The sequence below is a fragment of the Mercurialis annua genome, linkage group LG2, assembly GCF_937616625.2.
Source record: "Mercurialis annua linkage group LG2, ddMerAnnu1.2, whole genome shotgun sequence".
In the NCBI taxonomy this organism is placed as follows: domain Eukaryota; kingdom Viridiplantae; phylum Streptophyta; class Magnoliopsida; order Malpighiales; family Euphorbiaceae; genus Mercurialis; species Mercurialis annua.
Genome location: NC_065571.1, coordinates 8111607 through 8126760, shown reverse-complemented (window position 1 = coordinate 8126760; position 15154 = coordinate 8111607). Strand labels below are relative to the sequence as shown.

Sequence of the window (15154 nt, the reverse complement as noted above, 5' to 3'; positions counted from 1 at the left end):
ATAATTTGTTAAGAGTTTTTGAATATAAACTCACTAACTAAATTAGCCGTAATCAGTGAAAAAAAAAACAATTAGTAATAATTGCTCAAAGCAAAAATAAAAATGAAATTTTAAATGATGATTATATTCTACAATATAAAACTGGAGTTGATTGACCAAACCGTCTTATTTAATTCGGTCTAAAATAATTATTTTTTATAAAATTACTTTGACTTTAGAAAAAAATTAAAATTTTGATTTAATTCTATTTAATTTGAGTATAGTTAAACATTAAGATTTCTGGTTGGACGTATTGAGCAAAAAATTAATTCAATGTAAAAACTATCAAATCAAACTTTATTTTAGATCCAATGAGTTTTGCATCAATAATCAATCAATTAATATATAGGCATATGCCAATCCAATGCAAGATACATCAACTATCTATCTGACCATGAAGCACAATAGCCACAATAATTTAATATGAGATGTAATTTCAATCAATTTTAGAAAATTAAGGGTTGCAAAAAACTACTAACTCTTTCAATTAATATTTACTAAGGGTGTGTTTGATAAATCAATTAATTATTTAAATTAATATATTAAGCATTTACTTGTTTTAAGTTGGTTTGATAACTCAAAAACAATCAACTTAACTTATTCAATTAAGTCAAAAATCACTTAAAATAATAAGTCAAAAATTTCAACTTATTATTTTTACTGAAAATATTAAGTTATTTTGATCAAAAAAATATTAACTTATTAAATATTAATTTTATCATTGAATAAACATTCTATTCTTATTATTTAAATTAAAAAATAAAAAATAAGAGAAAAATTGATTTTACCTCCCCTCACTTTATGCTCATAACATAAGATAAAAACAAAATTAAAGCATAGACAAAAACATTGAGCATTTAAGCATATGGAGTATTTTTTTTTCCTTTATTAAAAATAAAAAAAATAAAGACATATTTAAATCATAAACGTACAATGGAGTCAATTGAAACTTGAAAAAGATTTGATTATAGAGGGATCAAGTAATTAAAAAGTGAAAAGTATAACGACTAATTAAAGAAGTAAAGTAAATCAGAGGCAAATTAAATAAAAAGTGAAAATTAATGGATTAAGTTAAAATAATTTTAAAAAGATAATCAATTTTTACTTCGTCTTATAAAGATAAATTTTTTTATTACATTAATTGCTTAATTTATACATGAGTATAGCTATCCAAATTAAGAATTCTTTTATAGCATTTTCACTCCAAATAGCGGATAAAACAACCATATTGTTGTAACTATTACAAAACTAAAGGTTGGTCCTATAATGATAAATATTTTATTACATTAATTGCTTAATTTATCTATGAGTATATCTAACCAAATTGAGAATTCTTTTATAGAATTTTCAGCAACATTACTCCTTCCTATTGGTGGATAAAACAGCCATATTGCTGTAACAATTACAAAACCAAAGGTTAGTCCTGCTGAAATATTCGGATGTAATCTCCACTTGTCCTTCACCATTTTCTTTATTGCCACCTCAACTGCCACGCAAGCGCCATGTAGGATAAAGAAACACATCGCTTCCCCTGTCGGATTGACACGTGTTAGATAAAAAAATAGAACCTCATGCATTAAACCAGACACACCAAATGCAGCTAGAACAGCTATCAAAGAGGCCAATGTCAGTCCAATTAAACCCTTAAATAAGTTTCTTATCGGGTGATATACAAATGGTCGCAAAATATTTGTAGCCATAAGATTCCATCTATGACCCCAAAATTCTTGAAGTGAAGTTGAAAGATAAGGCTCATCGAATTGTGGCTCGAGCTCGAATCGAGTAAGGGCTCGAACCGGAATTACCGATACGGCTAATACAATTTCTAACTCAAGGTAGAGGTGCACACAATATATAAATAAAATTACATGATGATGCATCAAATGTTTAAAATTGTAGCTTATAAAACAAATAAGTAAAAGTGTTGCTTTAATTGCTACATTTAGTGGTTTTGGCACACAAGCGACCGTTAAACTTTTATGTCGGCATGCACGTTTATTGGATTTTTGATTAGATTTTGTGTTTTCGTAAAGCTGGGAGCCTCGTGCGATGTTCGAATTCTGGCCGGGTTTTATGGGAAAGCAAGCTAAGCAAATGAATGTGGAAAATTGTGATGGGAGAGGTGACAAAGGGCCTTGATCAAAAGAGAAAAGAAGGAGCTTGAAGGTGCCAAGCCAAGTAAAAAAGAAAGTTGAAAGGGCTATAAGATGAAGGGAAACAAATTCCAAGGGGATAATGACGAAAAGGTAAAATACAGGGAGTAGAGAAAAAAGCCTAAAAACACCCTTAGGAATTTTTGAGACTATATAGTAACAATAACATAAACTAATTATAGCTAAACTCCATATCTTGATCAAGCTTTTAGCATCTCCCTCCATTTTTTTCTGTCTTTATTTTCTTTCTACACTACAAGTGATCATTGGCTATTTATTTGTACTTGGCAGTTTTTACATCCTTAATTATGGCCTAAATCAAGTTCATAAGGAAATTGTGTGTGGATGGATTGGATAATTGGAAGTTGAAATTGCTTTGTTCAGTAATTTGTTAAGCGTTTTGGAATATAAACTCACTAATAAGTAATAACCATTAGTTTTGTAATTGTTCAAAGCAAAAATTAAATGGTTCTCAAAGTCATGATAAATTTGTACAATGTAAAACTTGATTAACTTAAGTTGATTAATTAAAAAGGCTTAATTACTAAAAAAAGATGAGGAATTTTAAAAAAACCCTAGCCGTCTCTCTCTTTGAGAAACCTCTCAAAGCCTAGTAAGTTTTCTTCTTTTTGTCATTTGGGAGGTGGTTTTTGGCCATTTTTGGCCTAAAATCACCTCCCTAATCTCTCATATTCAGTCTTTTTAGCTTTTTTCCATAGTTATTGTCTTTAATTTTGAATAAAATTTCTTTCTTGGCCATTTATGGTCTAGATCTAGAAATTATTTTCTATTCTAGTATCTTAATTTCATTAGATCTGATCTAATCGAAATTAAGAGTAGTTTTTTTTCATCGTTAGAGATGAAATTGTTTTTTGCGATGCAAGCGACTTGGATCTCTAAAACAGTTAGAGCCACCATCTTACGACGGATTTCACCAAATATCGGTATGTTTTGCGTCAATATCGATGATGTCTTTAATGTTCAAGAGAAGAGATATGTCACAGATGTGATTAGGTACTTTAACGATGAAGTTATAGCTGCTAGCTGTAGCAGTCGTGCGATTAAAGTTAATATTATCATGGCAAGCGAAGCTAATCTAATTCCCTTTATTTTAAAGGTTGTAATGGATGTCTTCAACAACAACTCTTTGCTTTGTAATATTATCAGTTTGATAGCAAATGACTACTTTAACTTAATTGAGATGCATAAATGTTGTTTTAATAGAAAATCTCATGTGGTAGCATATGACTATTTTAGTTTATCTAATTGGTTGGGGCATGTCCCTCCGATTATCAAATTCTATGTATTGGCTGATCAATCAGCTTTTGATTAATAGAACTTTTTATCTCAAAAAAAAAAATGCTTAATTACTTAAAAACTACCTACCTTTAACATTTTTTGCATCTATATCATGACCTATGAAAAAATTCATTTGCGCTCTAGTTTGAGTTTTTATGTCTCACCTCTACTCTCGAGGTATTAGATTGATCTCTTTTTATTTTGAAAAAAGTTTAAAATAATTCTTTATTTTTAGCTTATATTCTAATTAGATATTAATATTATTTTTAGTACAAAAAAACCTTGTTCCTCACAAAATTTAACAAATAAAAATAATTTTTCTATTTAATTTATATCAATTATCACTAAATTTTTAAAATTTAAAAACTGTAAAAAAACACCTTCTAAATAAAAAAAATCAAATTAAATTTTTAAAAAACAAAAAAATTCCGACCACTGTCGCCGTCCTCCTTTCGTGGAAGGAGGCTTCCATAAAGGAGGAACACGTTGTTCCTCCTTCTTTTGAAGGAGGAATGGCGATTCTCTTTCAAAGGAGGAACTCAGTTCCTTCTTCTTTTAAAGGAGGACTTTTCCTTCTTCAAAGTGAAGGAGGAACAAGGAGGACGGCAACGAAATTGAAATTTTCTGTCAAATTCGTCATCCGACGGCAGCGGATCAGGTGACGGGTCCGACAAAAAATGTTATTTTTTTGAAAAAAATTGAATAAATAAATTAACTTTTAGGACATAGTTAATATTTTTAAATATAAAGGATTTATTTGTATTTTTTTTAATGAACAAAGTATAAAATAACCATTGTATTTAGTTGTTTTCAATAAATCATCTGTTTTTTGAAATTTGGGGTAGATGTGAAACATGAAAACCCAAATTATAGTTTGATTATAAAAAAAGTTGAAATTTTGGCTTAATTCTATTCAGCCGAACCTAATTAAACCACAGATGAATCCAGCTAGCCAGGGTGGGTGGCCGCCCTCCTTCCACCTATTGAATTATTTCTAAAAATTGTTCAACGGCTGTACTGTCCTTTCCGCCCCCCCTCTCATGGAGGGCTGTTCAGTTTTGCAGTTCAGTGTCTTCCAATGCAATGTTGCTCCAATTTATATTGTCGGCGCATGAGAAAATGTGGAAAAAATAGGGCTCTCATTTCTTAAATACTTTTTTGTTACATAGTGCTTGAAGTTTTTTGAACAGATATAAAAGACAGTATTTTTAAAAAATTTATATTCAGATTAATTAATTTTTATTTGAACTGCGCAGGTATCTTACTGGAAGTAAACTCTACTGCGGAATTTAAAACGACTACATACATGAATACGGTTTGAACTCGCGACCTCACTTAAATTATTTGTATAGATAATGAAATATAGTCGAATCGAGTCAAACTGTCTCAATTGTTCTATCGAGTTCGAGCTCGATTTTTTAAAATGAAACACTATTTAGTTTGAGTCGAGTTTCAAATTCTAAATTTTGGAGTCGAGTTGAATTCAACTTTGACAGTACGTCGACTTGACTCAATCACACCCTAATGGCGAGAGCGAGCGAGACCACTCTACATCGAAGGTGGATAATTGTCCACTTTTGCTTTTTAACACAAATTATAATTTTTTAAATTTGTTTAATGTATTTGTCCGTTTTTATAATCCGACATAAAAAAATTATCCCTCGTCTAAAAATGTTCATGGCTTCGCCTTTTCTGAGACAAATTCTTAAGTGATCCTAGTTCACTACAAGTATTTTTCCTTTTCTGGTAGCATGTATTGACCAAAAATTAAATGAATGTAAAACCCACTAAAACGCACAAGATTTTAGAAGCAATGAGTTTAGCATCGATATATAGGCATGACAATTCAAGTTCTTTCTGATGAAGCAAAATATCAACAAAAATAGAATTATGAGATATTATTTTAAATTTTAGAAAATTAAAGTATTATTTAAAAGAATAAAATAGCACTTAAATTTTGCTTCAGAAAGTCAATAAACATTGAGTATTCACCAAGAACTTTTTCAACTACTCCATTTCTTATTAACTGCGGTAAAAACAACCATGTCCCAGTAACAACTACAAAAGTAATTGTTAGCAGCCCAGAAATTACTCGATTTATCCTCCATTTATCTTTCACAATTTTCTTCACTATTATCTCAATTGCCACGCAAATGCCATGTAGGATAAAAAACCATGTAACCTCCCACGTCGGACTGACACGTGTAAGATAAAAGTAAATGGTTTCATGTATCAAACCAGAGACCACAAATGTTGCCATAACAGCTGGCAGTGAGGCCCACTTTGGTCCAATTAAACGCAGAGAAACTTGCCGTATTGGAAAATAAACCGTAGGTCGTAGGATTTTAGTTACCATGAGATTCCACCTATGGCCCCAAAAGTCTTGTAGTGAGGTCGCAAGATAAGGCTCATTAAACTGCGGCTCGAGCTCGAACCCGAAAACGACTCGGGCCGGGATTATAGTTATAGCTAGCGCGATTTCTAATTCGAGATAAATGTGCAAGCAATATAAAATTACTACCACATAAGGATGCATCGAATTTTTGTACTTATGGCAATGAAATACAATAACAAGTAGGATGAATTTAATCGTGAATAGGATTAAATTTAGGGTTTGATCGGAAGGATTTTTAACATTTTTATGATTTTCTCGGGCATTTTTCGGCTCGGACTTGAATTTTATGGGAAGACAAGCTAGGGCAATGAAGTGAAAAACCTTTAGTGACGCGGACAAAGGGCCGTGATCAAAAGCAAAAAGGAAGAGCTTCGTGGTGGCGAGCCACGTCAAAAAGAAGATCGTAATACCGCCGAGGTGGATGGTGGTGAGCTCGAGAGGTAGGACGATAAAGAGGTAGAAGACGGGGAGAAGAGAAATTAGCCTCGAAAGACCTTTAGGTAATCTTGATGATATGTAATAACAATAAAATAAACTTGTTGTAGCGATAATCCATACCTTGATGAAGTTCTTGGCTTCTCCTTCCATTTCTTGATCTTCAATTATGCAAAAATAATTAATGTGATGATATAACTAATATCTATGCATAAGATGTGATTGTTTGATTAATGAGAACCACAATTTTTCAATAATAAATAATTTTTGGTGATCTTTCATGCACATCTTACCACATCATACCCCACTTTTCGAATAAAGTTAATTTAATTCTGAAAGAAAAACATGATATTTAATTATTTATATAGTTGGAGATATAAATTTAGTACAAGTTGGAAGAATATTCAAACTAATAACCCTAAGAGACAGTGATAGGTAATTTTTTTAATCCTATTTATAGGAAATTACATTAATTAATTTATTTTCTTTCCTGAGCTCTTTCTGTTTTTAAAGGTTCAACATTCATATTAAAATGTTAAACATTATTAAAATTAAGGTGGGTGAGAACATCGATTGACATGCCAGAATTGAGCAGATGATAATAATAAATAAAGTCTGAAAACGAATATAATTATTATGTATCCACCAGATGCATAAATTTTTTTTCTTTTAAAATGGAACCCACATGCATAATTTTGTTTTCAAAATTTTATTGAAATGTCTAATCGGAGTTATTAGGTAAATGACTGAGCTATTAGGGTAGATCTTCATGTGCCATATGCATAACTTAAGTGAAAAATATATATAATCTGATTTGTGGTCTCATCACTCAGGTTTTATTTTATGTTTCATTGCAATAAAAATAAATATACAAAATGGAATCAAATCATTAATTTTAAGCTAAATAATATTTCAAATTTAAATTTTTACATCTTCTATTAATTACAATTAATTTTTTAAATATCTATGTATTATCTCAAATTAAAAAGTGTGTAATAATTATGTTCATTATAAAATTGGGATGTTAATAGGTATAGTGAAAGCTTTAAGAATTATAAATGAAATAGGATTTAATTCAAGGTGATAACAACCATACAATTTTAGTTGAAATAACTTACTTTTTTTTTATAGAGATAGAGCAATAACTTACTTTGTATTTCATGAAAATGAGTTTATATACAAGAAACATACTAATAACTTTCCGGTCAAAACCTTAAGAATTATAAATAAAATAAAATTCTACTTAGGATGGGAACAAATACAAATTTTAGTTGAAATAGCTTATTTTGTAGGCCTAATATTTTAAAAAATTCCGATCATTTTATTCCCTTTTCAATATTATCCTGACGCTGAAAACTGGTCCATTTTCATCCTATTCCACATTTTATCGTTCAATTGTATACTTAAATATTAAATTTATCTTTTTTTATTTTAAAAAAGTTTTCCATATTTAACATATACTTAAAATAGCATTTAATGTTATAAATTACATAAAAACTATTCTTCCCCACAAATTTAAATAATAAGAAAAATACATTTTTAATTTAATATAACATAATGTCAATAATTTTTTTATGAATATTTCTGACACTACAACCGCCTACCTCATACCCACAATCGTTCGTCTTCTCCGAATATAATTAATTAATTTTAACTAAATTTAAATAAATATATTATATACACAATTAATTTAAAAAAAAACACCAACTCATCCCAGTATTTTAAAGCCGTTGACCACTCCGCAACCGCTGAAAACCGATTTAAAACTGACTCAAACCTAATCCGACCTGACACGTCTGAAGATGAACCCAGGTCTGGGTTTGTCTTTCCTTCCTCATGGGAAAGACGAACTGGATTCGTCTTCCCATGAGGAAGACGAACTCGGTTCGTTTTTCATTGAGAAGACGAGTCAGGTTTCTGTTCAGGTTTAGGTTGGAGTTGGACGGTTTCGGGATGGCTGAGATGAGTTTGATAAAAACATCATAAATATCTTATATATACACTATAAAAATATCGTAATTATACTAAAAAAACGCAATAGATATACTATAATATATCATAGTTACACTAAAAACACAATATAAAAATAAAAAAATACCTAAAAAAATCTAAAAAAAGAGAATAAATCATTAAAAAGTTAAAAAGGTATAAGTAAAATTAAAAAAAAAAGTATTTTTCGTCAAAAAAATGTTAAAAAAGTAAAAATAAAAAAAAATGTAAAATTATAAATAAAACAAAAAATAGTGTAGTGTAGGAAATTAGTATAAATTGAAGTATCAAATATTCAAAAAATATAATTGCACCATTTATTTAATGTATCTACAACCAAGCACGGCCTAGTTGCAACATTATTGCACCTTTTATTTAAAACTTTTTCTCTTACATTTCTTCCCAAGTAACGTTCGTGCTCCATCCATGTGCTCGATTTTCAACTTTTCGAACTAATTTTGGTAAACAATACATTTCTATTCGTTCTAAGATTAAACAAATATATAAAATAACGATCTATTAAAATTAAAAAAATATATAAAATATATGTTAGCTTATAAATAAATAAAAAAACTATCAAAATTATAATTAAAAAAAGAGAGTATCCAAATAAAAAAAACAAACGATGCTCTATTAATTATAATATTTTAGAACGTTAATAATTAAAAAAAATCGTACAACGTACGGGACTAAAACTAGTTATGTTTAATTCTGGACAAAGTCCTCGTATTCACTAGGACCGAATCTAGTGGTACCTCTTCACTTTCACTCGGTCCATAAATATTTATTCTTCAAAATTGTCCAATGTTACCTCTTGACTTTCTTCTCTAAAATAGTTGCATAATCACTGCCCTCATTGATTAGCCTCCTTTTGAATGTAAATTAAGGCCTAATTTTATTTTGGATGTTAGGCCAAAAGAGGACTAAGATAGGGATCATATCTTGCGTACCTGCATTTTTGCAAGGGAAGTCTGGATGAAAATGTTTGCATTAGATCTTAGCCATAATAATAATAATTTTTTTAGCTTACCCTTTGATACTTGGTTCTTTAATAATTTGCAGGGAAAGAATTTACACCATGATGAAAGGTGGAGGATTACCTTTGGAATTACCTGCTGGTCGTTATGGAATCATCGTAACAACTTCATCTTTAACGGAGATAGGCGCAGCTCGGAGATGATTATGCAGTATTCTTTTCAGCTGGTGAATTTTACTGTCAGTGCTAAGCGTTTTAGCAATCTGGCTAACCCCGGTTTAAAGCCAAAGGTGGAGATTCTCATTGGTTGGGATCCTCCCCCCGCCGACTGGCTGAAAATTAACACCGATGGCGCCGTCCGTTCTCCGGGTAACAATGCAACTTGTGGAGGTGTAGCTCGTGACAGTAATGGAGATTGGGTTTTTGGCTTTAGTAGACACATCGGCAGCTGCTCGGTTCTTCAAGCGGAGCTTTGGGGAGCTCTCGATGGAATGGAAGCTGCTTGGAGTCGTGGGTTTCGTCACATCATTTTGGAGATGGATAGTAAACTCGCTGTTGATAGCTTGAACAGTAATGATATCCGGATTAATGCTAATGCCAATATGCTGAGTGCTATCAAAAGCATGTTGAAGAGAGAGTGGAGTGTTTCGATTCACCATATTCATAGGGAAGGAAATCGTTGCGCCGATCGTATGGCTAATCTAGGATTCTACCACAGTATTGGCCTGTTTCATTATGAGAGCATGCCTTTGGATATTTGCAGATTCCTAGCTGATGACCTCGCCGGAGTTTCCATACCTCGCATGTGTAGAAGGCCCTAAGTGCTTCTCTTTTTGTTGGCCTTGGCCTTTCGTCTGTAATCAAAAAAAAAAAAAGAGGACTAAGAAAATTTATTTTATATCTACCAATTCATCGATTATGAAATTTTCACCTTTCCAACCGGAATAAAACACATAGTATAAGAAAAGATTTAGAAAATTTGTTTAAAGAACTGGTCTGGCGTGCTTTCCGTTTATCTAAATAAGCTTAAAAAAATACAATTCGGGCTAAATCGGAACGTTTTAAAGATTACATTAGAGCAGAAATTTTCGCTAGCTGTTCAATACTCCCTCCGTCCCATTTAAGAAGGGACATATCCCATTTTTATTTGTCCCACTTAAGAAGGCCATATCGTGTTTTTTGTGCCAATTTATATGAATTTTTCTTTTTTACCCCCTTTTCTCTTTCCATAATTAATGACTATAAGCTTATACACAAAATACAACACTATCATAAATAGGGGTAAAATAAGAAAACACTATAGTAATTAATATTTTCTTAATATATGTGAAAAAGTCATTTGTCCCTTCTTAAACGGGACGGAGGGAGTATTTTTTATCATTTGGAAAAATAAAAACGCTAAAGATGAAGGGATAGAATCTATCCGGATAGAACCATTAATACTAGAGTTAATGACTATGTAAAAGACTAATATATCCTTTTGAATCATTATTTATAAATACTCCTTGATTTTACGTGTTCCAACATACTCCAACTACATAGCTTTAATTACATAACTTTAATGTCATAAATAGTAACTTTAATGATTGTCATTTATACTAAATTGGCTTTTACAAACGTACATACTATTCAAATTACTATTTCTTAATGATTATCAAATATATTAAATTGGATATTTTATAATATTAACAATAATATTTAATTTATAAATGCAATTTTTTTAAATACAAATTTCATACTTTTTATATTTTTCTGTAAACTCAATAAATTGATAATTTTATTTATTTATCATGTATATTAATTTTCCACTCCATAAATTTTTAATAATATTTTACAATTAAAATCCTAACAACTTCTATGTTGGTTTTCAATAATTTTAGAATAAATAAATTAATTTAAACACTTTTAAATTTGATTTTCCAAATTCTATCTTATTTATATCTCTTATATTTTATCCAAATGAACCGAGTTCGAACTTGATTTTATGTACTTCAATTTAAATGAACCGAACATGAACATAGTAGTGTTCGGATCGTTTACTTTCATGAACAGCTCGATTAGTTGTTCGTGAACATGCTCATGAACGAGCTCGAAAAAGAGTTTGTGAACAAGCTCAAATAAGAGTTAATGACTAAGTTCGTTTAGAAACTCAATTAGGAGTTAACGAACTAACTCATATTTAAATTAATTTATATAAATAACTTCTATAATTTCAAAATTACATGATTTAACAAACCTACGTAGTTTTGATATGAGAAACTTATAACCTAATAGCTTTAGACAATGAGTTGTTTTATTTGTCTATAAATTTTATATTGCCTATATTTTTGTTATTTATGGTGGGATAATCTTTTGTTGGATTTATCGGTTATAGTTTAGTATGTGTTTGGAAAATATCATTATTAGATATTGTTCTTTTATAATTTATTTAACTCATATTTGTGTTCGTTTAACGGATAAACGAGCCGAGCTCGTGTTCATTCGTTTAGTCGCTAAATAAATGGGCTTGCGATCGAGTTTGTTTAGTACTTATCGAGCTCGTTCACGAGCTTGTTCATGAGCGAGCTCGTTTAGTACTTATCGAGCTCGTTCATTGAGCACGTTTACAAGCTTGTTCGTTTAATGGCTAAGTGAATGAACACGAGCTGGACATGTATAATAGTAATTGTATTTTTAATGTTTAGTAAACCCGATGCACAATATTTTAAAAGCCAAATTAGTGGCGGAACCAGTAAAGCCATCAGTTCAACCGGACGGGGGAACTTGTTTAAAAAGTTATAAAAAAATATATTTTTGAACACTAGTAATACTATTTTTTTAGTTTCCATTTGAGAGAGTGGATCATTTTGCTTACTGCATTATAAAACAGCAATGCTATTCGTACAGAATCTATCCGGATAAAAACTTTTTTCTCTATTTTCAGTTAAGATTAATTATTCTTTTAACTTTTTTACATGAATTCTAGATCTCAAATATAACTCAAATTAATTTAATTTATGTGTTTTATATTCTCTACAACTTATCTTCTGTAACTATTTTTTTGACTACTTTTAAAATTAAATATCAATTGTCTCCTTATGAAGCTTGTTTTATCAAAATGAAATTAATAAATTGTTTTTTCTAATTTATAACAACCTCAATTTTTTTACAATTTTATTAAATATATTATATATTTAAATATAATAAAATTAATTAATTGAGACACTAATATAAGCCGGTTTAACGGCCGACTCATGAAAATTAAAGTTGGCCGTTAAGTCGGCTCAAGATCTTAAATTAGTAAGACTAATGATAGAGCCGGTTTGATAGCCGGCTCTTAATTAAAAATCAATTGAATAACCAAATTTTTATTTAGGTTGGTTTAATAGCGGATTTGTAATGTTATGGCCGATTAAAATATATGAATATAAAATTACATAATTTAAAATAAAACAAAAAAATGATAGCAATTCAGTAATTAATTACAATTGAACAAGATTTGTTCATTATTTGCTTTCTACCATTACAAAGAAAACAATGGAGTACTAAAATATCTCCACTGTCAACAAAAATATCGCCACTATCAAAACTAGTGTTGGTTCATTATTCGGCCTATTAAAGAGTCATCATTTATGAGGAACTTTTGTCATTTACCAAGACAATTTGTCTTTTCCAGTACAAATACCTATAAGGATAAAAAAGTAAAACCCAATCACTCGCTAATAATAAAAATTACTTTTATGCCACTCTATCCGGATAGAATCTATCCATTTATAACTATTCAAATAAAAAATAACAGAATACAATCATTCAATAACTGCACTTGAATAAATTAAACTCAATTAAATTAATTGAGCAAACTTAGCTAAAATAAAATATTTATTTTTAAATTATTACAACTGTTTAAATTTATGGATTACACCATTGCTTAATCAATTACAGTGTCATGGAATCGAACCAAAATGATCGATTTTAAATTTTACGAAACGAAATTGAATTGAATCGACCAATGCGCGCCCTAATAAGCTCAACAAACTCAATAAATGAACTATCCACTATTATCATCATATCTTAAAAAAAAATAGAAACATAACCTATTGATGTCTGCTTCACTAAATCAACAAAAAATAAATACTCTCCTATAACTTTATCATCTATTTTATTTCTAATCAACTGAGGAAAAAATAACCAAACACCAGTCACCGCCAGAAAACTCAAAGTCAACGCCCGCGAAACCGAACCACGTAAACGCCACCTGTCACTAACCATCTTCTTCACCGCCACCTCGACAGCCACGCAGATTCCATGTAGGATAAAAAACCACGTCACCTCCCAAGTGGGACTCACGCGCGTGATATAAAAATAAATAACCTCATGCATCAAACCCGACACGACAAATGTAGCAATAAAAGCCGGAATGAAAGCCCACGTGGAGCCAATAAAACGCATAAAAAACCGTCGTATCGGGAAATAAATAGTCGGACGGAGGATACCGGTGACCATAAGGTTCCATCGCCGGCCCCAGAAGTCTTGTAAAGAAGTAGCTAGATACGGCTCATTAAACTGCGGCTCGAGGTCGAATCCAAATACGGCTCGAGCCGGGATTGCAGAAACGGCTAAAATAATTTCAAGTTCCAAATATAAATGCAAGCAATAACAAGCTAAGATTAAGTAACGATGCAAAAACTGTTTATAGCTATATAAATGAAATAAAATAGCCACAATTAATATTTTAACCGAAAATAAAATTAAATTTGGATTATGAAATTGATTATTTTTTGGTTTAACAGGAAGAAAAATCAACGAAATGAAATGGAAAAAACTCGCCGGAATCGGAGAAAACGGCGGTTGATTAAAGGAGAAGAGGAGGAGTTTGAAGTTAGCAAGCCAGATGAAGAAGAAAGCTGACGTGGCACCAAAGTGGAAGGTTGTGAGATTTAAAGGGAGGATGATGAAGAGGTAGAATACAGGGAGGAGAGAAAAAAACCTGAAGGGGCCTTTTGGTAATTTGGATGCTATGTAGTAGCAGTAGCATAAACAAAGTATTGAAATGACCCATAAATTTATCAGATTCTTCAATTCTCCTTCCATTTCTGCTTTCTTGGTTCTATGGAGTACTCTCTTTGTTAATTCTGTGAATGGAATGAGAATTTTTAGGTGACAATGTGATGATTAATAGATGATTCTCTTTTGAATTTAAATTTGGATGTGGATTATTATTATTGGGAGAGAGTTGACATTTTAAATTTTGAATATATCGATATCCAATAAACTTTTTGAATGTCGAGTTGTTCAATAAGTCATTGGACACCTAATAAATGTATTAAATAATAGGGAAAAGATATAAAAATGACCCTAATGTTTTGCCCTTATATCAACTGCGGCATTAATGTTTTTTTTCGTTTCAAAAATACCCTTAACGTTATAAATGGTGGATATTTAAAAGAACGAAGGATCACTTTAGCCCCCCACCACTTGGCACAAAGTATCAAAAACATCCAAATTAACAAAACTGGGTCACCTTTATCCTGAATTTGGCAAAACCGGTTCAAAAACACCCATATGCTAATGTGGCACCTTAATTGGAGAGTTTTAAAATAATTAACTCTAATTAACTTTAGTTAACTCTAATTAACTTAATCTAATTAAATAATATACCCTAATTAATCTAATTTAATTAAATTTTAAAAATGATAAATTCACCGGATTTTTTTTACACCACCATCGCCAATGCCCCTCTTCCTCCACCTTCGAGAGTGTTGAAGGACGAACTCAGTTTGTCTTTGAGAGACAAGCTCGTCTCTGTCAGAGACGAAGCTCTTCATCTCTGTCAGAGATGAACTCGTCTCTCACAGAGACGAAGCTCTCCATCTCTGTCAGAGATGAACT

The 15154-nt window shown here is 30.7% G+C and overlaps 3 protein-coding genes across 3 annotated transcripts; all 3 read right to left on the bottom strand.

The window, feature by feature from the left end:
• Positions 1 to 1202: 1202 nt before the first annotated feature.
• On the bottom strand, positions 1203 to 2573 carry LOC126670525 (probable long-chain-alcohol O-fatty-acyltransferase 5). The gene has a single exon (XM_050364278.2). The coding sequence runs from the start codon at positions 2415 to 2417 to the stop codon at positions 1326 to 1328; it is 1092 nt and encodes a 363-aa protein (XP_050220235.1). The 5' UTR covers positions 2418 to 2573; the 3' UTR covers positions 1203 to 1325.
• A 2757-nt stretch (positions 2574 to 5330) lies between these two features.
• Positions 5331 to 6474, bottom strand: LOC126668111 (probable long-chain-alcohol O-fatty-acyltransferase 5). The gene has a single exon (XM_050361328.2). It carries the CDS (start codon positions 6472 to 6474, stop codon positions 5422 to 5424), a length of 1053 nt encoding a protein of 350 aa, XP_050217285.1. The 3' UTR covers positions 5331 to 5421.
• A 6652-nt stretch (positions 6475 to 13126) lies between these two features.
• LOC126669461 (probable long-chain-alcohol O-fatty-acyltransferase 5) lies at positions 13127 to 14524 on the bottom strand. The gene has a single exon (XM_050362932.2). The coding sequence runs from the start codon at positions 14354 to 14356 to the stop codon at positions 13337 to 13339; it is 1020 nt and encodes a 339-aa protein (XP_050218889.1). The 5' UTR covers positions 14357 to 14524; the 3' UTR covers positions 13127 to 13336.
• Between the last annotated feature and the right edge of the window lie 630 nt (positions 14525 to 15154).

What these genes read in the sequence shown, in the direction of transcription:
- LOC126670525 (XM_050364278.2), bottom strand. Translation starts at nt 2,417, where the DNA reads ATGGAGGGAGATGCTAAAAGCTTGATCAAGATATGGAGTTTAGCTATA.
- LOC126668111 (XM_050361328.2), bottom strand. Translation starts at nt 6,474, where the DNA reads ATGGAAGGAGAAGCCAAGAACTTCATCAAGGTATGGATTATCGCTACA.
- LOC126669461 (XM_050362932.2), bottom strand. Translation starts at nt 14,356, where the DNA reads ATGGAAGGAGAATTGAAGAATCTGATAAATTTATGGGTCATTTCAATA.